Source organism: Gymnoscopelus braueri, assembly GCF_963280865.1.
Source record: "Gymnoscopelus braueri genome assembly, chromosome: 21".
Classification (NCBI taxonomy): domain Eukaryota; kingdom Metazoa; phylum Chordata; class Actinopteri; order Myctophiformes; family Myctophidae; genus Gymnoscopelus; species Gymnoscopelus braueri.
This window is the reverse complement of record NC_137623.1, coordinates 43827309-43849063: the sequence shown is the minus strand read 5'-3', so window position 1 is coordinate 43849063 and position 21755 is coordinate 43827309. Positions and strand designations below refer to the sequence as shown.

The following is a 21755-nucleotide window of genomic DNA, read 5'->3' as shown; positions in this document are numbered from 1 at the left end:
AACATTTTTGTTTAAACAGCTGTGCCAAAACACGATGACCCTGGGAATTTGACCCCCTTTAAAAAAAAAAGGTCACCCTGAGTAATGTTAAGTGTTTATATTTGTCCGTTTTTTGTTCTGTTTTTTCTTTGTGTTATTGTTTACTGTCACTTTATTTTTATCTTCTGATATTGTGTTTTTTTGTTGTCAATGTCTTGCTTAAAAAAATGTAAAAAATCTATGGAGGGCTGTATTATTTAATGGCTGTATGTTAAAATTGTTATTCTCCAATAAAAAGATTTATATATATATTAAAAAAAGGTCACATACATTTTGCTACAATGTGAACGTATCAGAATCAGCTTTATTGTCACGTCACAGGTTTACGGAAGTAAAAAAAATGGGAGAAATTTGTTTTCGTGCATAGCTCCCATCGTATCGTTATTTCCATAGAAAAAAAAGAAAGGGAAGAAGAAGAGGGAGGGGGGGGCAAGGGGGAAAGGAGATCAAACAAGTTATCTACATTTTCACATGGTACCTGAGATAAGATATAAAGGTGCGTGAGCATAGCAGCAGACGTATGACTGTGCATGATATACTTATGGACGTTAGTTAAGGTGCTAGAAAAAACAATAAAAAGACAAAAGTCAGTGCGTTTTGTACATGGGATTAAGGTGCAAAATGTCAGTGCGTGTCGACCGCACAATCCACATGAGGTAGACTGACACTGGCATAATAATAAGTAGGTCCAACGTGTGCATCCATCATGCTCTCGTTGAGAGCCCGATGTCAGTCATCCCTGGAGAATATTACCTCTATCATGTGCCAGCTCTCTCCAGGACCGGACGGAAGAAACGGCCAGCTCTATTTCACATCACTGGAGCGTGACGGCTACCTCTCCGCTTATAGCAACTGATGATGACCCCCCCCCCCCCAGCTCTCCCACAGTCTGTGAGGCCTCCTCGTCGGTGGACCTGATCACTTTTCACAGCTACGTGCCAGCTAGGTTCCATGTGGTACCACGCTGTCGGCAACTTCATCAACTCCTCAAAGAAACGTGTGTCCGTACATACATCTGAGCGTCGACTGACATGCTGGTATCGGTTATCGGCGAGTATGTCGTTCTATGCCATTCCGATACCATGTAATTTATCACATGATGATTCAATTACAGTCATATTTTGAATGCTTCAGTTGATGTTGCACGTCTGTTTTATACTCTTACTGTACTATTTACATCATTATTATACTAACTTGTAGCTGCAATTTAATTATTTTTTTTACGATTTCTTTTGGGCTTTTTTCCTTTATTAATAGATTTTTTAAGTGAAGACAGACAGGAAAGAGGGAGAGAGAGGGGAGAGACACGCAGCAAAGGTCGTCGGGAACGGGACTCGAACCCGCGCTGTCTGAGCCTAGGTGCCCAGACCGCAAGGCCAGCGATCCGGGCCGCACTTTAACAATTATTAATGGAATTTTGATTCATTGCTAGATCAGTGTTTCTCCAACGTTTTAATTTCAAGGACACCCTTAACTCTGAGAGTGTACAAATGTAACCAAATGTAACCATTTGTACACTCTCAGAGTTACAGACCTGTAAGGGTCCATTTGGAACCTCCTCGAGGAACCCAGAGAGTCCCTGAACCCCACTTTGAGAACTACTATCCTAGATTCTATTAAAATTACACATCGGATCGGAATAGGGAATGGTATCGGTACATCTCTATTTGGTACCGCACTGTCGGTACATCTCTATTTGGTACCACACTGTGGTACATCTCTATTTGATACCACCACACTGTCGGTACATCTCTATTTGGTACCACACTGTGGTACTGACATACATATTTTACCAAAATGAGCGAGAATGAGAGAAGGTGCTCAGGTGCACCAGCAGCAGGGGAGCAACGTTCCTCACACAGTATGAGGTGAGATCCTGTTAACCAGCGAGCCCAGTAGGGTTGAACGCCATCTGCTCTGCCGTTTGCTGTAAGAAGTACTGCAGCTGACATCACGGCTGCCAGATTTTGCGAGAGAAATGAGCAACCAGGTCCATAGGCCACATGAGCACTTTAAACCTATATTCTTCTGCCTACACATTGTTTGACCCGGCAAAAACTGGGATGTGTTGTGTCAAAGAATATGATTATTGGCAGAATCGCGCAGAGTTTCGAATATTTGGTGGTACCGTTGTCATTTTTCACAAGATCGGTGGTTGCTGCAATGACCTGCACTACAATACTTCACCATATTTTGCGCTATGATGAGATAAACCCACCAAATGTATCAATGTGTGCGTTCCGTAATGCTATTCCAATGGTGAAAGCTGTGTTGTTTTATTCGGCCACGCCCTGAAATACCCTTATGTGTGTCTCAAAGAATACATTGGCTATTTGAAAATAGCCGATCTACAAGCTCACAACGCGTCGCGATGCGATGCGTTGTGAGCTTGTGGATCGGCTATTTTCAAAGAAAAATCTTGAAAATGTATGTTTTTAAAACATTTTAAATACACAGATCTTGTATTGGGGGTCCCTGGCACAACATATTTTGACATCTGTGGCCAAGCACTTGAAAAAAGTTTGAGAACCACTGATTTAAACAACATTAATGAAAGAAGGCCAAATAAGCAACTACACTTTAGAAACAAGCCCAAAAAATCGGAACCCGCAACTACTAATGTTTACAAGTGAATCATAAATACTCAAAAAACACACCCAAACACGTCGCTCATAATAAGCAGACTTGGCAACGCTGGCTGACATGGTAGCCTGTGATACAGAGGGAATATGGATTCAAGATGTGTCCCAGCAACAGGATCCACACTAGTGTACCTGATAGACTATTATTAGCCCCTGAAGGATCTCTCCATCTCCCCCACCCTATTACTACTGGGTCGTTTATTAACACTTAAAAGTTATACTGTCTAGTATCACTGTCACTTTTTTTTGTGACCAATCTGTATGATATTTCACTTTCCAACATGTTTGGGGTCATTTTAACGTCTACTCAGGCTTTTGTGAGCACCCCACCCCACACAGTTTTTAAGTTTCTTGATTCAGTATTTAGATATTTGATATTCATTTTATCAGACACGCCCCCTTCCTGTACAAACCCATTGTAACTTCAAACTCCATTTTAACCATGTTAGATTAATTGAAAACACCCGTCCTTCGTTATGGTGACTGATATTGGCCTTCTAATACGTGAGGGGACGTGTTTTTTATTTACTTTTTTCATTTATTTTTTATAATTATTTTGGGAAAATGAAAAAAATTAATTAAAATAAATTAAAAACATAATTGAACAAAACATATATACAATATACAATTATGTACAATATATATATATACAGTATATACAGTATATATACTTCCTTGGACGACTTATGGCGAAAACAAACAACGATATGTACCATATCGCAACGTATTGTGAGCTTGTAGATTTTGAAAAAATATATATATATATTTGCCTATAATGAAATGCCCAATAAAGGGACGCTAGGCTGAACGTAGTTAAACTATTAGCAGACTAAGAAGTTAGTAATTTAAAAGCTGCTAGGCAGCCAGTTCACTCCAGACCATCTCTTGTAGCAGCTGGCCCCCTGAGTAAACAAACCCTAAAGCCCTCATACAAGTCCCACGCAGAGACTGCAGGCTATTGTTTTGGTTATACGATCCTGCCTTCATGCACTAGGTGGTTACATAACAGTTGAATGTACACAACTGAAGTGCCTGGCCTCTTCACGTTTATCGTTTTACAGCTGCACATATGCACGATATATTACAGGAGCACAGGACACCAGGGAACTTTTATCTCTTCTGTAACTTCTGGTGCACTAGACTAGAGTACTACTCTGTAATTACAGATATCTCACATTAACTGTGACAGAATTTCATTGGTGGAAAAAGTTTTTTTTTTAATTAATTGACTATAAGTATCAATACTGCAATATAGAAATACTCTGTTCCAAGTAAAAGTCCAGAATAAAAAAATTACTTGAGTATCAAAATCAAAATGTACTTAAAGTAACAAAAGTAGAAAGTACTCATTACGCAGAATATCAAATTTCAAATGCATAGAAATCTTTTGAAAATAGCAGATCTACAAGCTCACAATGCATCGCATCTTGTAGATCTGCTATTTTCAAATGGCCGAAATGGCCGAAATGTATATAGGGCTGAAGTGGTTAATGTATGTTTTGTAATAATAATAAAGTAACTAGTAACTAAAGTTTTCAAAAAAAATTATTGGAGTAAAAGTACAATATTTGCCTCTGAGATGTAGTGGAGTAGAAGTAAAAGTACTGAAAACTTGAAATACTCCAGTAAAGTAAAAAAAAAACTCAAAATTGTACTTAAGTACAAGTTAGTGACTTTACACCACTGCAGCATTTAGCTAAACAACACCATTGCCGAGGGAGATTATGTCATCACTGCACAATGCACGGTTTCAGTATAACGTACCACCTGTGCAGTAACGCGATGGGTGGGGTCCTTAATGTACAGTAGGGGAGGGAGGGGCCGTAAAACATTCAAATAATACATGAAAAAGGTCAAGTGCATTAGTAGTCAATTACAAGAAAGCCTTTCAAATCACTACATGAAAATGTCAAGTAGTACATTAGTAAAGAAAGGTCATGGTTAAAAAGCTACAAACCGTAACTTATTTTAAAGAATAGGAGTATGTTCATGCAATATAACTTGCACATCTGCAGTGGTTGGAGGTGTAACTCCCTACTTTTCCACTGAGAGATTTTGGCCTGTTGACAAGTAGTCCTGTCTAAAGCTCATGAGCCCATTATTATTATACTGTCCTGTCCGCAAACCCTTTAATGTGCCGCTATAGGTGACATCATCATCTTCTGTATTTGCAATGGCAAAATAATAATGAGGCGTTGCTATAATAAAAACTAGCAAGATTACGGCTAAATGAGAATTTGGCCTCTTACCCCAAACAAGAAAAAAATGACACAGTCATAATTCATAGCAGCTTGCAAGCTAAGCTAATCACAGTAATCTCATTTTGGGGGATTTAGGGCAAAAAGTACTGTTTAATGTGCATTCTATTATGAATTTGTTTTATCTGGCTTGACTGACTGCTGCTGCTGCAGACAGTATACTCAATCTATAGCTATTTCCTTTATTAGAGAAGAAAATGAAACTTTGGGCAATGAAATGCAAAATCGAGTTTTTATCCTTTGGTTAGATCCTTTGTTACAGGCACGCCCCCTTTCCACAGCCACACCCCCTTTCCTGGATAGGGGTATAAATATGAATGGAAGTACACACCCGTTTCTCCGCCCCTTTATCGCGGCCCGTTTATAGAGCAGTTTTGCTAAAGCAAGCTGCTAAAAAGGTTACTGGTGGCAAATGTGGCGTGTGTAATGCTGGAAACTTGATACATCATTGTCTGACTCTGCACACAGCCACTGTGGCTAAATCAAGAGAAGTTTTCTTCTGCTAGCCTTGCTATGTGAATTACACCTGCACAGTGACACAGACAGTAGACTGCCGCAGTGTCATAAAAAATCATTCATAAATCTCCTGGCATCCACAGGACCATCGCAAGGAGCTTAGCCTTCTCACTCGCTCACATAGTAGGCTATCAGTTTAAATGGGGAACCTTTAATTAAGTCACGCAGACGAAATGAGATCTGCCTCTTGGCAGTAAGCAACGCTGCCACTATGCAAATTAGCCGAGATATTTCGCCCGGTGCTCCAAGGATGTGTTCAATTCGTCTGATTTGCTGTAATACTGAATATTGCTGGATTTTCATGAGTCACTACAGCTCTTTGATTCATCATTTTGATTCATGCATAATTGAATTTTCAATGTGGAATTACAACCTATAACTCAAAGCGATCTGTAATTACACAACTTACAGTGGAAATTGTATGCAGTTTTACAAAAAATATATTGTATTTGTTAAAGCGATAGTTCACCCCAAAAAAATTTCTATCAATAACACACCCCATGCAGACTTGAATTCATGGGAAAAAAATTGTCACATTCCTAAGCCAATAGTTTGATGACCGGCGCCGGCTCCGGTAGCAGACTCAAAGTGTCAATTTATTAGCATATTTCCGCCGGTCATCAAATTATTGGCTTAGGAATGCGACAAAAATAAACAAAATCTCCATGAATTCAAGGCTTCATGGGGTGTGTAATTGATAGAAAATGATTCATCTTTTGGGTGAACTATCCCTTAAACCATTTAGACCGGGAAAGAATCCTGTGACATTTTTAGATTTCTTTGGCTATTCCAAAAAAGTTGCAGATTTACAAGCTCATGAGCTTGAAAATCTACAATTTTTTTTTTTTTTGAAAAATCGCGAAAACCTTCAAAATATAATCTTTAAAGCGAACATCTGTAAAATATGTTGTTCCAGGGACCTCCAGAAGCAAAGATCTGAATTTTATATATAAATATATATATATATATAACAAAAAAGGGGACTCCTGCACATCCAAAAAACCCTGTTGGAGGTGCAAGTCTAGTCAGCAGGCATATAAATTGTAAAAAAGGTAAAAGACCTTCAAAGAAGGGACTGCACACTCTAGGGAACAGATGGACAACTTACTACTGCATTATAGTATTTTATTAGCACGACGCGTTTCGCCGTGAGCTTCGTCAGGTGCTATACAAAAGTGTGAGTGTTTGATACAGTGACACATATATAGTGCCATTCATTAGACAGTTCCACCCCTCCAGGCGTGGTATAAATCATTCAATTATTTAAATACATTTCAGTACAGGAGAGGGTAGACAAAAGATGCTGTATGCAAAAACACCAATAAACAAACAGATCAAATAAGAACACATTTAAGGAGAAAACAAAAAAAGGGATAATATAAATGCACATATATATATACATACATACACACATCAGAAGGAATATCTCTAGTACTGACAGGAAATCCCATACAGATGTAAGGCAACCCGTTTATACATTAAGTCTTTGAGTTAAAAACTTATAAATTGAAACAAATATCATGGTATAGGCACAATCAAAACGGTCAGGATGTGGGTTAAGCATGGATCAGGCCAGGTCAGTTAGTGAAAACTTTTTGGACTGTTAATTTGAATATAAGGGGCGGTGCGAACATATTTGTACAAAAAAGCGCAGTGTGGTAATAGCACATTAATAACTTTTAAGATTTATAGAAAAGGACTGAGGTCCAAATTCTCATTTAGGCCATTAGGTTCCATTGTGTTTAAAGTAAAAATCCAGTGAGCTTCTCTCTGCAATAGCAGTTTTATCATGTCGCCACCCCTAGGTGGCAGGTTCACCTTCTCTATGCCAATAAATTTCAATGTGGCTGCTGATCCATGCGCCCTCTCCTTGTAGTGTCGTGCAATGGCATAATCCATGTTGCCGTTTCTGATAGCGGCTTTGTGTTCAGCTATTCTTATTTTCAGGTTGCGTTTCGTTTGACCAATATAGACCATCCCGCATGGACACTTTAACATGTAAACCACATGAGTTGTGTTACAATTAATGAATCCTTTTATTTTATGTACCCGTCCGGTCTGTGGATGATAGAAAATCTTAGTGGTACTGGTGTTGGAACAGTGGGTACATCTACCACAGGGATAATTGCCACATATCTCCTCACTTAACCAATTAGTGCCAGTAGGCCTACTGGGTGCTTTATACATAGATGTGACAACAGAGTCTCTAATGTTTTTGCCTCTTTTAAAACAAAATCTAGGTGATAGTGTTGCTATATTTTTCAAATTTGGGTCGCATTTCAGCATATTCCAATGCTTGTGGATGATGTTCTTAATTTCTTGAGACGAGGTGTTAAACTCGGAGACAAAGGTGACTCTATTATCTGAAATGCTTTTGTTCGCGGGTTCCAAAAGTGTCTCTCTTTTTACAGTTTTAGTTTTGCTTTCTGCTTTATGTATAATGGATTTCTTGTAGCCCCTCTGTCGAAATCTATTGTGCATTTCGTCTGCCTTTATCTTAAAATCTGCAGGGTCACTACAAATGCGCTTAAGGCGCAAGAACTGTCCATATGGAATATTTTCTACTAACCGTTTGGGGTGGTAACTCTGAGCGTGTAGTACACTGTTTCGATCTGTCGGTTTACGGTAAATGGTCGTTTTGAGAAGTCCATCAGATTCTACTGAGATTCGTAAATCCAAAAAGTCTATGTGATCTTTGCTGTGTACCATAGTAAATTTTAACGTGGGATGTGTCCCATTAATGTAATTCTTGAATTCCACCAGCTCGTTTTCTTGGCCAGTAAAAACCATCAGGATATCATCTATATATCTTTTCCAGTATATCACCTTTTTCAGCAATGGAGAAGCGGCTTGGTTTTGGATAAAACGGGATTCCCAATGACCCATAAATAAATTGGCATAATTAGGCGCAAATGTAGACCCCATAGCAGTACCCTGGGTTTGAATAAAGAACTTATTGTCAAACATAAAATAGTTGGATTTCAAAATGAAGTTTGTTAAACTTAGTAAACATTCTGAGGGGATATCACCTCTTGTGCCCAAAAAATAAGACATTGCCGCCAGGCCATCATCGTGAGGTATATTGGTATATAGACTTTCTACATCAAAAGATACCAAATAGGCACCATGTGGGATAGTAATGTCTAATGACTTGATTACATCCCTGGTGTCTGCTACGTATGAAGGTAATATTTTGACAGTATCTTTAATAAAGAAATCAACAAATTGGCTCAATGGCTCTGATAGTGAATTATTACCTGAGACGATGGGTCGTCCTGGCGGATTTGTCAAACCTTTATGAATTTTGGGTAATAAATAAAGAACGGGAGTAACTGGAAAATCAACCTTAAGAAACTCAAATTGATGTTTTGTTATACAATTGTCACGGAGAGCAGCATCCAGAATCTTGTCCCTGTCATTCATCAGTTGTTCAATTGGATTTTGGGGAAGACGTTTATAAAAAGAAGTATTATCAAGCTGTCGCATGGCTTCAGCAATATAATCTTTAGTATTTTGAACAACAATAGAACCGCCTTTGTCAGCAGACTTAATAATGATCTTGTCATTTTTACTAAGTTCCTCGAGAGCTTTTCTCTCCAAAGCAGTCACATTTTGGCGTTTATTTACTTTATCTGATGATATGACAAGTTTCTGGATATCCTGCTCTACCATTTTACTAAAGGTGACCAAGGTTGGATTCAAAGTGCTGGTGGGACAAAACTTAGATGATTTCTTTAATTTATTCACAGGGTTAATCGGTACAGATTGGTCAACATTTCTGAAGTGGTTTTTAAGATGCAATAGTCTAAAGAATTTATAACAGTCCACTTTTAGCTTAAATGCATTGACTTTGTTTGTAGGTACAAATGAAAGTCCTTTACTTAAGACTGATTGCTGAGCAGGGGAGAGATGACAGTCAGATATATTTATTACCGTCTGTTGCTCTGGCTGCGGGTGACCACTGTGTGCGGGATGGCGTTTCTTCTTGCCCCGCCTCGTCCTCTTCCCCTGGCTCCACCTCGTTGGTGGTAGCTGTGCTGTCGTGGGGTATCCCTTGTTTGTACGTCTAAAAAACGCTCATCTTGGGAGTAGGTCGAGTCGCTTGATAGACCGGGATCAGATTCTTCGGTCAGATTCACATGTTCTGGGTTCCATGTCTTACGTGGCCAGCGTCTTCTCTGGTGGTGTGTGGCTTGGCGGCGTTTTTTCCCCCCTTCTTGGTGCCAGTTGTAGACTGTTCCTTCTTTGTAGTCTTGGGCATGTAGTTCGAACTTGCTCCTTTTAAGAGCTTTGAGTTCACTCTCAAACTTCATGAGATCTTCTCTCAATTTGTGATCTAGGTTAGTGAATTCATCAGAGCTGATCTTGTCGGATAACTTGTCCTTGATTTGTTGAGTCTCTGATTTAACTTTCTCAGCTTCTTTTGCTGTTTGTTCAATAGTGAGTAGTATCAGGTCCATCGAGCATTTGTTTAATACTTGTTCCCATTTTTGCATGAAGATGGGGTCTTCTCTGCCAAACGCAGGCTGCTTATGAATTCGAAGCCCTCGTGGTATCTGTTTGGCTTTCCAATACTCGGAAAGAGTAACAGTATGCCATTTAAATCGACTTTCTTTGTTATATGAGTGTTCAAGGGCAGTCTTTAAATCACTCACATCAGTATGATCCATTCGTCGATGTTCATCATCAAACAGAGAGAGCTGTATATATATATATATATATATATATATATTCAAAGATTTGCACACATAAAAAAACAAACAAAAAAAGCAGATCTACAAGCTCATAGCACAGCACTCGGTGCCGCGCTATGAGCTTGTAGATCTGCTATTTTTTAATAGCCAAAGAAATCTAAAGATGACACAAGATGCGTTCCCGGACTGAATGGGTTAAGGTCCAATGTTTTAGCTTAAAAAACTGATAATTCTCAGTGATTTGTTTTCCTCTCTGCATAGTCTGAGCATTTTATAGCTGTTCTGGCCGCTGTTGAGGGAAGTGTTTGCCACACTGCAGGAATAACTTTACCCAAACACGTTAAACTTCTTCCCACAATGTGCCTGACTGTGGGAAACGCTTCTCTGTGTCATTGAAAGTTTTGTGTGGCAAAAACACACATCCTTTTACAGTATCCATGTTGTTCTTTGCTGGGAGAGAACATTGAAATTGTATGAATGGATTTTTTATAGACTATATTTTTCTGTATGGTTCTGCCGAGATGCGCAAATAACAGATACACACACTCACACGCAGAGACTTTGCACATTTAACCCATTAAGACCTAAGGCCGATTCTACAAAATGTCTTCTAAATCCTAACAGTTTTTTGAAAAAACGTGCTCAAGTGATGCTCAAACCTTTTCATGTCAAAGACCCCCAAAATTATATGTATTTGGCCACGGACCCCCATCTCAAAAATATTTTGTTCCAGGGAGGGACCCCCAGAAGCAAAGATTTGAGTTTCAAATGTTTGCTTTAAAAATATATATATTCAAAGATTCGCACAAATGTTTAAGATTTTTCAAAAATAGCAGATCTGCAAGCTCGTAGCACGGGACTCGTGCCGCGCTATGAGCTTGGAGATCTGCTATTTTTGATTAGCCAAAGTATAAAATAATGGTTATAGCAAAAAATCTAAAATGACACAGATACGTTCCCGATCTTAATGGCTCAAAGAAGAATTAACGTTAAGATGTGTAGGCTCAACACTGTGAAAACCAATCCGGGATAGAATGGTCTCATCTCTTCTGATTGCCCTGGGCCTTTCACTGAGCGAGTGAGCGAGCGACAGCAACCATATAGTAAGCCTTAAAAGACAGACCAGTAGCAAAGCAGTGGCTGTGGAGCTCGTGGTCTTGCAATCAAGTTAACACTTGGATCGAAATGGACAGTCCCCTTGTCCTGATTTCCCCTCCAAGGAAATTTGAGAGGGTGGCCATTCCACATAGGGCAGGTGTCACAACAGTACTGTAAGTGTGCACACACAGCTCACGATGTTAGACCATTACAGTGCACGTCATTAGAAGGATCTCCTTAAGATAGGCCTCTCTTTCTGCTAGCCACCCCGTGACACAGCAGGGCAGAGGCTTACTTACGTACAGTAGAACAGTCATGTCTGTGGTTTCACTGGTTTCAGTGCGGTCTATAATTTTAAAGGACAGACATCAGGGCTCAACTTCAAGGCACCCATCCATCCTTTGGTTCTGATATCATGGCCAACGGTGGGGTTGTTAGTTGCTTCTACTGTGTGCGCAACTTATGTTTCATGGTATCATTTTGTACCGCCAGGATACTACGATACTGCACCTGTGGACTGAGGTAATGCTTGGGGCAACAAAACGTTGTCTTGGGTGCGTCAGTATAGAAAACAACCTGAAGCAGTCTGCAGTAGAGATACCCGTAGTACACCAATGTCCCTGGACTAGAGAGAAAGAAAGACAAAGAAAAAACAGTCCACATGCTGAGATCAATATTGTCTTCAATTAAAAACATCTGTGATGTCAAAACAGTGTTCATGTGCAAAACAAAATTGAAATAAGGGAATTTAAAGAAAGCAACGTTTCTGTCCTCGACTATGAATCAGTGCTATTCAAGAAAGAGAACATCCAGATCCAGGCACTCAGAGTAGGATTTTAAAGTGCCTTTAGGCCTAGGCTACACGTATATGGATCTTTTACTAAACGGATATTTTAGTCCTCCGTTTTTAAAAAGAATCCCTGGCCACATGACAAAGATTTAAAAAAATCCCTGTCCACACGTATAGACGCAGAAACGCATTGATCAGCTGCAAGTTTCAATTTTATATCAGATTTTATATTTACATTTATTTTATATATGAGGGGCCAAATACATATAGCCTATACATATTTTTAATCACATGTTAAGGCCCAATACTGCAATATTTTAATAGCATCACCACTGAGCATACGTGAACATAAACGAAAGCAACATTATTAGGGCGCAGCTGCAGCGCAAACAGTAGCCATGGTTCACATGACGCTGAGTCCTTGGTTTATAGTGGTGTTCAATTTTTACATTGCCAACTCTCACATGTACATAAACGTTCAGATTTCAAATATAAAGTGCTTACCCCTGACCCACGGATGTTACAAGGTGATCCGGACCGTGATAGTACCCGTATCTCCCGTATTGTTCAATAAAAAGCATTTTAATCCCATCACCGGCCATTTTCTTTTATTTTTTTGGTAATGTATCAGAGTGCAATACCCCCAAACCATTAGTGTCGCATGGTTGAAAGCATCGGAGAAAATTTGGAGAAAATGGCCGGCGATCGGATTAAAATGCTTTTTATTGAACAATACGGGAGATACGGGTACTTATCGCGGTCCGGATCGCCTTGTAACGTCCGTGGCTCAGGGGTAAGCACTTTATATTTGAAATCTGAACGTTTATGTACATGTGAGAGTTGGCAATGTAAAAGAAAATCGAACACCACCATAAAGCAGGGACTCTAAGCACCATGACTGTCATGGTATGACAGTCATGTTTCAGGGCTACGCAAACAGATGAGTTTTACTTCATCAATTCATTCCATCGTCCCAAAACTCCCCGCCCCACGCACCTTTTAAGCGGGCCACCCGCGACCGCTCCATGGTCGCTGGACTTTTGACCCGGGGCGATTGTGTTTTAGGACGACAGACCCCACATTCAACCCGTGTGCGTGCCGTGTGCGCTACTCGGCGCAGAGAAAGAGGGTTTTCATCACACAGTGAATGAGCTACTTTTCCCACCACTGTCTTATTATTAATTATGACATTATTTTGCCATAAATGAGCGTGCCTTGTTTCATAGACTGTAAGTGTTGCTCTCTCTCTCTCTTCATTTATTATTATAATGACCATGAGCGGTCTGGTGTTTATGTATTATTATATTATTTATTATTATAATGACCATGTGCGAATGCGCGATGACGTCATCGTTTCTCAAAATCTCCGGATTACATGTCCACACAGATCCACTGAAACGCATGTTTTGGAAAACCTTCACTTATTTATCCGTTTACAAAAATATCCGTTTTAGCGGCCAAAAACACCGTTTGCGTGTGGCTGAAAGGCCCAAACGCACACAAAAATGTGCGTTTAGAAAAAGATCCATGTACGTGTAGCCTAGGCCTTTATCTAAAGGGCTTGATACCTGAAAGTTTAAGCTTAACCCATTAAGACCTGAAGATTCTACAAATGTCTTCTAAATCCCAACAGTATTCTGGAAAAACATATGTTTCTAGATCAGTGGTGCTCAAACTTTTTCATGTCAAGGACCCCCAAAATTATATTTATTTGGCCGCCGACCCACATCTCAAAATATGTTGTTCCAGGGACCCCCCAGAAGTAAAGATTTGAGTTACAAATGTTCGCTTTAAAACAATATATATTCAAAGATTTGCACACATTTTCATAATAAAAAAAAAATAGCAGATCTACAAGCTCGGCACTCGGTGCCGCGCTGTGAGCTTGTAGATCTGCTATTTTTGAATAGCTAAAGTGTTAAATAATGCTTTTTAGCTTAAAACACGTTGGTGTGTGACATCGGAATGTGACATCGGAATAATTTGGCTGTAGACTCCGTGGTGTGGGACAGGTACTTCAGATCTGCACCACCCGAGCACACCGACTATACGGGTAGATGTTTATTATAAACATCAACGTAAGGCTCAAGTCAGCCATATCCTACAATAATAAAAACGTCATGTGACTGAGTACTGCAGGTAATAGGTATTGCGTTATCGTGTGAATTCTGACACTTCCATGCAACACCACCAACACCTCAATCTAGAATATCGAATGTATTCATCACATTCTCTTCACGCTTGTTGCACTCTGTGTCTCGACACTGAAAGTGCAGTGTCTTCATCTTCACCTCTCCTGCAACTCACTGATGTAATCACAGCTTGAAGATGGAACTGCAAGCCTGTCTGTCAATTCTGAAGAAAAATCTATGGAATGAACACTACAATGCTCTCTGGTTCTCCGTCTACGGGTCTGACTCACCCCATTAAGGCCTGCAGGCCGATTCAACAAATGCCTTCTAAACCTAGTAATTCAACATTTTTCAAACACTTTCACGATTTTTCACTAAGTGTCTATCGATTAGTGGAGACTTGTATATCTGCTATTTTTGAATAGCCAACGCTAAAATCTGAAATGACACAGATGCTTACCCGGTTTTAATGGGTTAAAGGGACACTTTGCAGATTTTGAGCCCACATCCCATTGTCCTCTTGTGAGGATATCATATATAGCTGTATATAGAATATACTGTGAAAATGCTGTTGGTGTATACAATATATAATACGTTTTTCTTTAATGCACATGTACATTTGATGATGCTCTTTTTATTCACTTTTTTGCACTCTTTTCTTTAAATCTGTTTACGATTTCTATCATTATTCTGTTGTTGTTATTACCTATGCTGCTGCATTGTCTGAAGGAAGCCAAACCAAAATAAGTTATACTCTTATGTACCTGTACACAAGATGTAACAATAAAGTACAACCTTGAACCTTGAACCTTAAAGTTTTTGGGAAAAAATACCTCGTCTTCTGTATATTTCTGAGGACGTGTACACACCCATGATGTCAAATGAGTCATTTCATTTCGCATCATCGGGCATAGGTCTGAGTGACCTGTTCGGCCCGGCCGCCTGTGAAACGGCGCCATAGCCAGACACTTCTGCATTTTGCGGGAGAAATACGCGGAAGCAGTTTTTTTTCACAATGTCAAAATGAACTCCTCACATCAGAACTATGGGATTCTGCCACGTTTCCCTTTAAGAAGCTACTGTGGGCTCACTTATCAGGGCCTTGCTGCATTATTGAGCCTCTACTCGGCTTCAGCAGGCCAGTGCTAATCTCTCTAGTCTGGACCGTAATAAAGAGCCCAGTCGGACAGGACAGGTCAAGATTTACTTCCTCCCCTGTGGATGTGAATCTCCTAAAGCGCTTAGAAAGGGATCAACTAGTTTGGTTAGAAAACTAAAAACGGGGCATATAATCAGTATCTGATTTCCACCGGATGCACATTGTGCAACCTTGTCCAAATTGGGAAGATAAGAACCTTTTTCATTAGTCACTACAGTGACTGTGTCAGTCTTGCAGATTTTGTCTCGATTTCTCAATCATTGAGTTACTTAGACAATGCAATCACAGGAGATACGTGATACAAGTCAGCTGTCATGTAATCATGGGAATTGTGTTTGGTACATGCAGATTTCCTTGTGGGTTCTGGTAGGCCTAAATTGAGTTCGCTCCCAGCAGGATGTACGGTATCGTACATCCTGCTGGGAGAGAACTCAATTTCGCAGCAACATTGTTAAGCAAGAATCGTAATGCATATATGAATAAAGTACAGGCAATTAATGACATTTTGTCCAAGGCTAGGGGAAGTTTGACATGCTCTATTGGACACGATCACCCAGGCATCATATGACCCTGTTCTCTTCTTGAATTCTTCTTTGTTTTTTCAAATTCTCCCCAATTTAGTCCTTGCCAATTCCCCCAAGTATATAGTTTGTCAATGCCAACCCATACTTGTTGGCCCTCATGACCAACAAGTAGGCCAAAAGATTTAGCCCCACGTCTCCTCCGATACACATGAAGTCACTAGAGTTGTTCCGATAACCATACCAGTGTCGGAAAAGCTGCCGATACAGCCTAAAATAAAAGAGTATGCCAGTCTATGCCATTCCCATACCACATCATTTATCACATGATGATGTAATTTACAGTATTAAATTATTTTGTATTTTGAATGCAGTGCTTCAGTTCTCAAACCTTTTAATTTCAAGGACCCCTATTACTCTGAGTACAAATAAGTGTACAAATGGAACCACATTTGTACACTCTCAAGAGTTACAGACCTGTAAGGGTCCATTTGGAACCCCATCAAGGAACCCTGAGAGTCCCTTGGCACTACTTTGAGAAACACGGTCCTAGATCTTTTTTTGTATTACACACTGTTCCGATCGGTACTCGGTATTGACCGATACGCAAGTTATGGGGATGGGTATCGGGAAGGAAAAAATGGTATCGGTACATCTCTAGAAGTCATCAGTCACTTTTCACCAGACAGTGAGCGTACTGTATGTATACCGCATGCAGAGGAACACCCTCTCTGTCCCATGTTCTGCTCCCAGCTGAACTGGTTCCACCCACCAACCTGTAGGAGTCGCAATTGGAGCAACAGAGAATGGCCTCCCCTGCCTGGGTTCCCGGGATTCTTTCAGGTAGCTCTCCACCAAACACACGACTCTACAGATTTAGTACAGACTGGCAGTCGAATGAAGTCAGGAGATCAGTTGGTTGGAACTAAGGGGTGAAAAAAAAGTTGCTGAATGCACCTGAGAGCCGACACCGACAGACATGCTACTACGGCGCTAAAAATAGCCTATGGCTTGGTGTCTTTTTCAACAACAAGCCTGCTGCTATCCAACGGTCGAAAGGCTTCCCTACAACTTGCGACCCGACGCGACAGTGTACCCACCGCCCGATCAACAGCAGATTTTCGGCAACAGAAGCTTTCCAACACTTACCGCCGCTGACGTCGGTGCGGTGGAGAGCTACCTTTAGATGTGTAATACATCGGAGGACAAACAATTATGATTTTGCTGCAATGAACGTAAAAGGTATTACGCTACAGGACAATAACAATGCCCGATCGATTTCCTCACACGTAGTTTGGGGTTCAGGGGAAGGGGGAATTGTGTACTCAAAACCCAAGCTTGAAAAATCTTAGCTTAACTCATTCAGAGGCCGATTTTACAAATGCCTTCTAAACCGGTAGTTCTCAAACTTTTTCGTGCCAAGGACCCCCAAAATTGATGTGTCACAAAACATCGGAAAATGTTTTGTGCCAGGAACCCACCAGAAGAGAGAAGATTTCTGTTAAAATGTTCTAAATTATTCAAAAATGTTCAAAAATAGCAGATGCACAAGCTCGCAGCTTGTACATGCTGCTAATTTTTTAGAAATCACTGTTCAAACCACTGTTCTAAACCACTATTCTAAATCCTGAGAGTTTTCTGGAAAAACATATGTTGCTATAGGCTATATATAGCCAAAATCTAAAATGACAGACAGATGCTTTCCCGGTTTTAATGCATAAAAAATGATCATGTCTTCAGTTCAGACTGCACCACTTTGCGTGAGCAAACGTTTCCATATTGCCTTTCATGCCGGTGTTAACAGAAACAGGAGAGCCTGCTGAGGCTGGAAATGTATTGAACATCTCTCCAATGGCTATAATATAGGTGAGCTCACACTGTGACTGTCTTGCTTTTCCGACCACACCAGCAAGAATCGAGCTCTCCGAAAAAGGAGGGGGGGTGGAATCAATGCTGTGTGTGCTGTGCTGAGTCAAGCTGCATGGATAATGTGGACTGACCAGTGACCACAGGCAAGAGTTACATAATATCAAATATACACTTTTGTTCCCCCTCCCTTCAAACCGCTCTGTAATTTGCCGAAAAAATAAACATGAGTCAATGATACCATGTGCAGACCATGTGATGCTCTTGATTTAGGATAAATACAACAATATAAACATGTGAGTCAATGATACCATGATGTACAGACCATGTGATGCTCTTGATTTGGGAGAAATATACAACAAAATGCAGAGCGCTGTCTATGCTGACCTTTCACCCACTGGACGAACTTACTGTAACTCAGCATTCATGCTCACTTCAAGCCTGCAGTTCAACACAAGCACGTGCGTTTTTTGGGTGCCAGTTCTTCCTTGGCCTAACTGGGAGTGTGCGTGCAAAGTTTCACACCAATGGGACACTAGCGTTCATGATTTGTGGAATTTTGGGCAAAACTGGCCACTCCCGCAAACTTTGAAAGCCAATAATAGCCAATCAGAATGGAATCTGAAACACCCGACAGATACATCTTGATCACATGACTACAGAGATAAATGTGTACCAATGTATTTGAGTTTTGGACCAAATCTGTAAGAATAGTAGCAAAACCTGTGTTTTGCAAAAGAAAATGCAAACTGGCAGAGAGTCTCGTCAGGCAGAAATGGGCCTGGCCTACATGGGGAGTTGTGTCATGATCCATGGAATCCAGGGACTTTTTTTATTGCATGACCTAGGGTTCAAGGGTTATAGCCCAAAACATGAGTCGGGCCTGTTAATAGCACCAACATTGATTTGAAACATTTAGGGAGGTTCTCCCTTGCGGAGTGGTTAGTGAGCCCGCCTGGGAGTCCTGAGCAAGACTCTTAACCCCTAATTGCTCCCCGAGCGCCGTAGAATGACGCTCACTGCTCCTAGTAGTTATAGGATGGGTAAACGCAGAGGACAAATTTCACGTATGTGCAAATATACAGTGACAAAAACACCCCAAGAAGTGGGGACTGAATGATTTTGTCTACTGGGAGTGTGCATGAAAAGTTTCACAGTGCCACGAGATTAGCTGCTCACAGATGGATGGACAGACTCACACGACAGAAGCGAAAACATAATCCCTCCTCGCCTTCGGCCCTTCCGGCCTGGCAGGGATGAAAAGAAACATACAATACATACAGTACAAGGCTGATGACGGTCTAATCAATGTGTGGAAAAACACAGGGTTATGGGTGGCCTTCTGTGTGTGTGTGTGTGTGTGTGTGTGTGTGTGTGTTGTGTGTGTGTGTGTGTGTGTGTGTGTGTGGTGTGTGTGTGTGTGTGTGTGTGTGTGTGTGTGTGTGTGTGTCAGACAGGGGCTGAGTGAGGGTGCGGGTGAGGTCATGTGGTGGCTGGCTGGCTGCTGGCTGTGGAGGCTCGCCTCCGTGTGTAAATGAGAGATAACCTTCAACTTACATTCTGTCTTTATTATCGAGCTCTGTGCGTGGAGGAGGGAGGCAACCGCTTCACAACCATATAGACCTATGTTTACTCTCTCGGATTACGATTGAATGTTTGCTTTGCATGTTGATGTTTAATACATAAACACATCAAGGCAAAGCAGTGATTCACTTTCAACCACATCAGGTTCAAAATGTGATTTATAGCTTTTCCACTGAATGGTGCACTGACTGAGCAGCCACATTCAAGATAAATATTAGAAATGTAAACAGCATTTGCTAAGTTGACGAGCAATATCTAAGTGTATAATATGATATCTGCGGTTGCTGCTGCTGTTGCTACGACACCTGAACACAAATCATAGGCATAGTAACGGTTACGTTACTCCTACCACCACCATGTGAGAAAAATGACAGTGCATGAATTCAGACTAGGCTATAATCTACATATAGAATACGCCATGGTTTCTGTAGAATAGTGATAAGATCACCAGATATGGTTGGTGTACAGTTACTAACACGTATTGGGGCGGGCATCCATTCCCTCTCCTCTCTCTCCTGGCCTGGCTCCAGCCTACCACCACCACAGACACCATAATAATAACAACACTAGAATGACAATCATCTGATCCAATAGGCTACATGCGCTTTATTAATCGTTACAACGTTGTGCCTGTCATCACCATCCTTGCTTCCCCCTGCGGGCCTGTCATAAAAGGCCAGGGGCTATTTAAACACACATGGGGCGCAGGCACAGGCAGCAGTGCAGACACAAATCACCCGTATACCAACCGCACACACACACACACACACACACACACGACTAACCTGTTCTTTTCTCTTCTGCCAGCGACCGCACGGGCTCTCCTCCAAGATCTCGCTCTCATCCTCGCTCTCCTCCTCCTTCCCCTCGGATCCTGAGTTTCTCTCCGGGACGGACATAGTCATCGTATTAGTATTAATATCCTCGTCGTGGTTTGTCTGTCTGTTTTGGTGTTGTTTGTCGTATAGATAGCGTGGCGTGGCGGTGTGTATGTGTGTGTGTGGGGCGCAGACAGAGTAGACTGTCTAGCTCTGCTGCACACTAGGGCGGCGAGGCGAGGGCGCGACGCGAAGCGCGACGCGGCGCCGCTGAATGAAGGGTCCCCAGACGACCACCAGTCCTGTCGTTCTAGCCGTTGCCTTGCCTTCCTTAGAGCTCAAAACATGTTTATGAGTTGATATCTGCTGCTCCGGCCAGACCTAAAACGGCCTTTCAGACACTGTCTGTCTGCTGTCTCTGCACGGAGCGGCGAGGCGAGGCGCGGCGCGCAGGGTGAACAGGGTCCTCCAGAGAGACGACACACCAGTCAGTCCGTTCTGCCTTAAAAAGCCGTTGGCGCTCAAAACATCTTTGCAGTTTTTGCAGAGAAAAGGAGTTGATATATCTGCTCCTCCAGACCCTTTGAACGGCCTTTTTTGCACTCAATAATAACTAGGCAAAGCGAGGGGAAAATCACGCCCCCACTTTGGAAAGGGAAAAAAAATCACCAGACGCAAATAATCCTAATCCAGCACGGTTTACATTGCAAATGTCGTGAGAAGCGGCAGAAGAGGGGAAATGAGTCCAGACCTCAAGCGACTAAACTCTGCGTGCAGAAATAGATTGCGAAATGTTTTTGTTATGGTGCTGCCCCATTCACAGAGAACGAGCGAAAAGGGTTCTGTGAAATAAACGCCCGCTTCATGAGTCAGTAAACCCAGCCGTCCGTCCCTCTTCCTTCCTCATGCAGCCTCTCATTGATGGAAGTGGTTTATTTTAGCTCATCTGCCATTCTGTGTGTCTGTCTGTCGCTCTGACTGCTACCTCCCTCAATAACAGTGGGTTCCTGCCTGCCAGGCTCAGTGTGCGCAGACGGATAAATACCGTAAACCGTCTAACATCCGCGCAGATCTGCGTCGCATGCAACGGATGGATGCAAGCAGCAAGCATACATAGATAGGCCCGTTATCTCTCTCTCTCTCTCTCTCTCTCTCTCTCTCTCTCTCTCTCTCTCTCTCTCTCTCTCTCTCTCTCTCTCTCTCTCTCTCTCTCTCTCTCTCTCTCCATAGAGTAGCCTACCCTACTGAGTGATATTCTTATTGTCTCCGCCAGGCCGAAAGGCATGGCCGAGACTATGTTTTGCTTTTGCACTCAAAAGTTTGCAGGATTGGTCCATTTTGAACAAAATGCCTTAAATCATGACGCACTCAACGCAGCGTGCGATTTCAGTGACATTTTGCACGCACATACTGTACCCACTAGGCTGAGGAAGAAATGCCACCCTTTTCATATTAAAGCGCCACCAGCAGGTTAACTTTTGCAAAACACATTTTTGGAACAAAATGCCTCAAATCATGAATGCAGCATCGATTGCCGTGAAAGGCCTAAGAAGAAATGGCACCCTTTCACATTGGCCTATACTGGCGCCACCAGTAGGCCACAATAACCTACCTGACCTGATGGAGACCTGCTCGAGG

General features: G+C 41.5%; 1 protein-coding gene across 2 annotated transcripts in view; it reads right to left on the bottom strand.

Moving 5' to 3' along the window:
• LOC308077517 (nuclear receptor-binding protein 2-like) overlaps window positions 1-21107 on the bottom strand; it is an 84654-nt gene extending 63547 nt beyond the window's left edge. For both annotated transcript variants that reach the window (XM_080418264.1, XM_080418265.1), the window contains exon 1: window positions 20085-21107. In XM_080418264.1, coding sequence (XP_080274390.1) covers window positions 20085-20204 — 120 coding nt within the window. In that variant the 5' untranslated portion in view covers window positions 20205-21107. The remainder of the gene's footprint in view (window positions 1-20084) is intronic.
• Window positions 21108-21755: the final 648 nt, after the last annotated feature.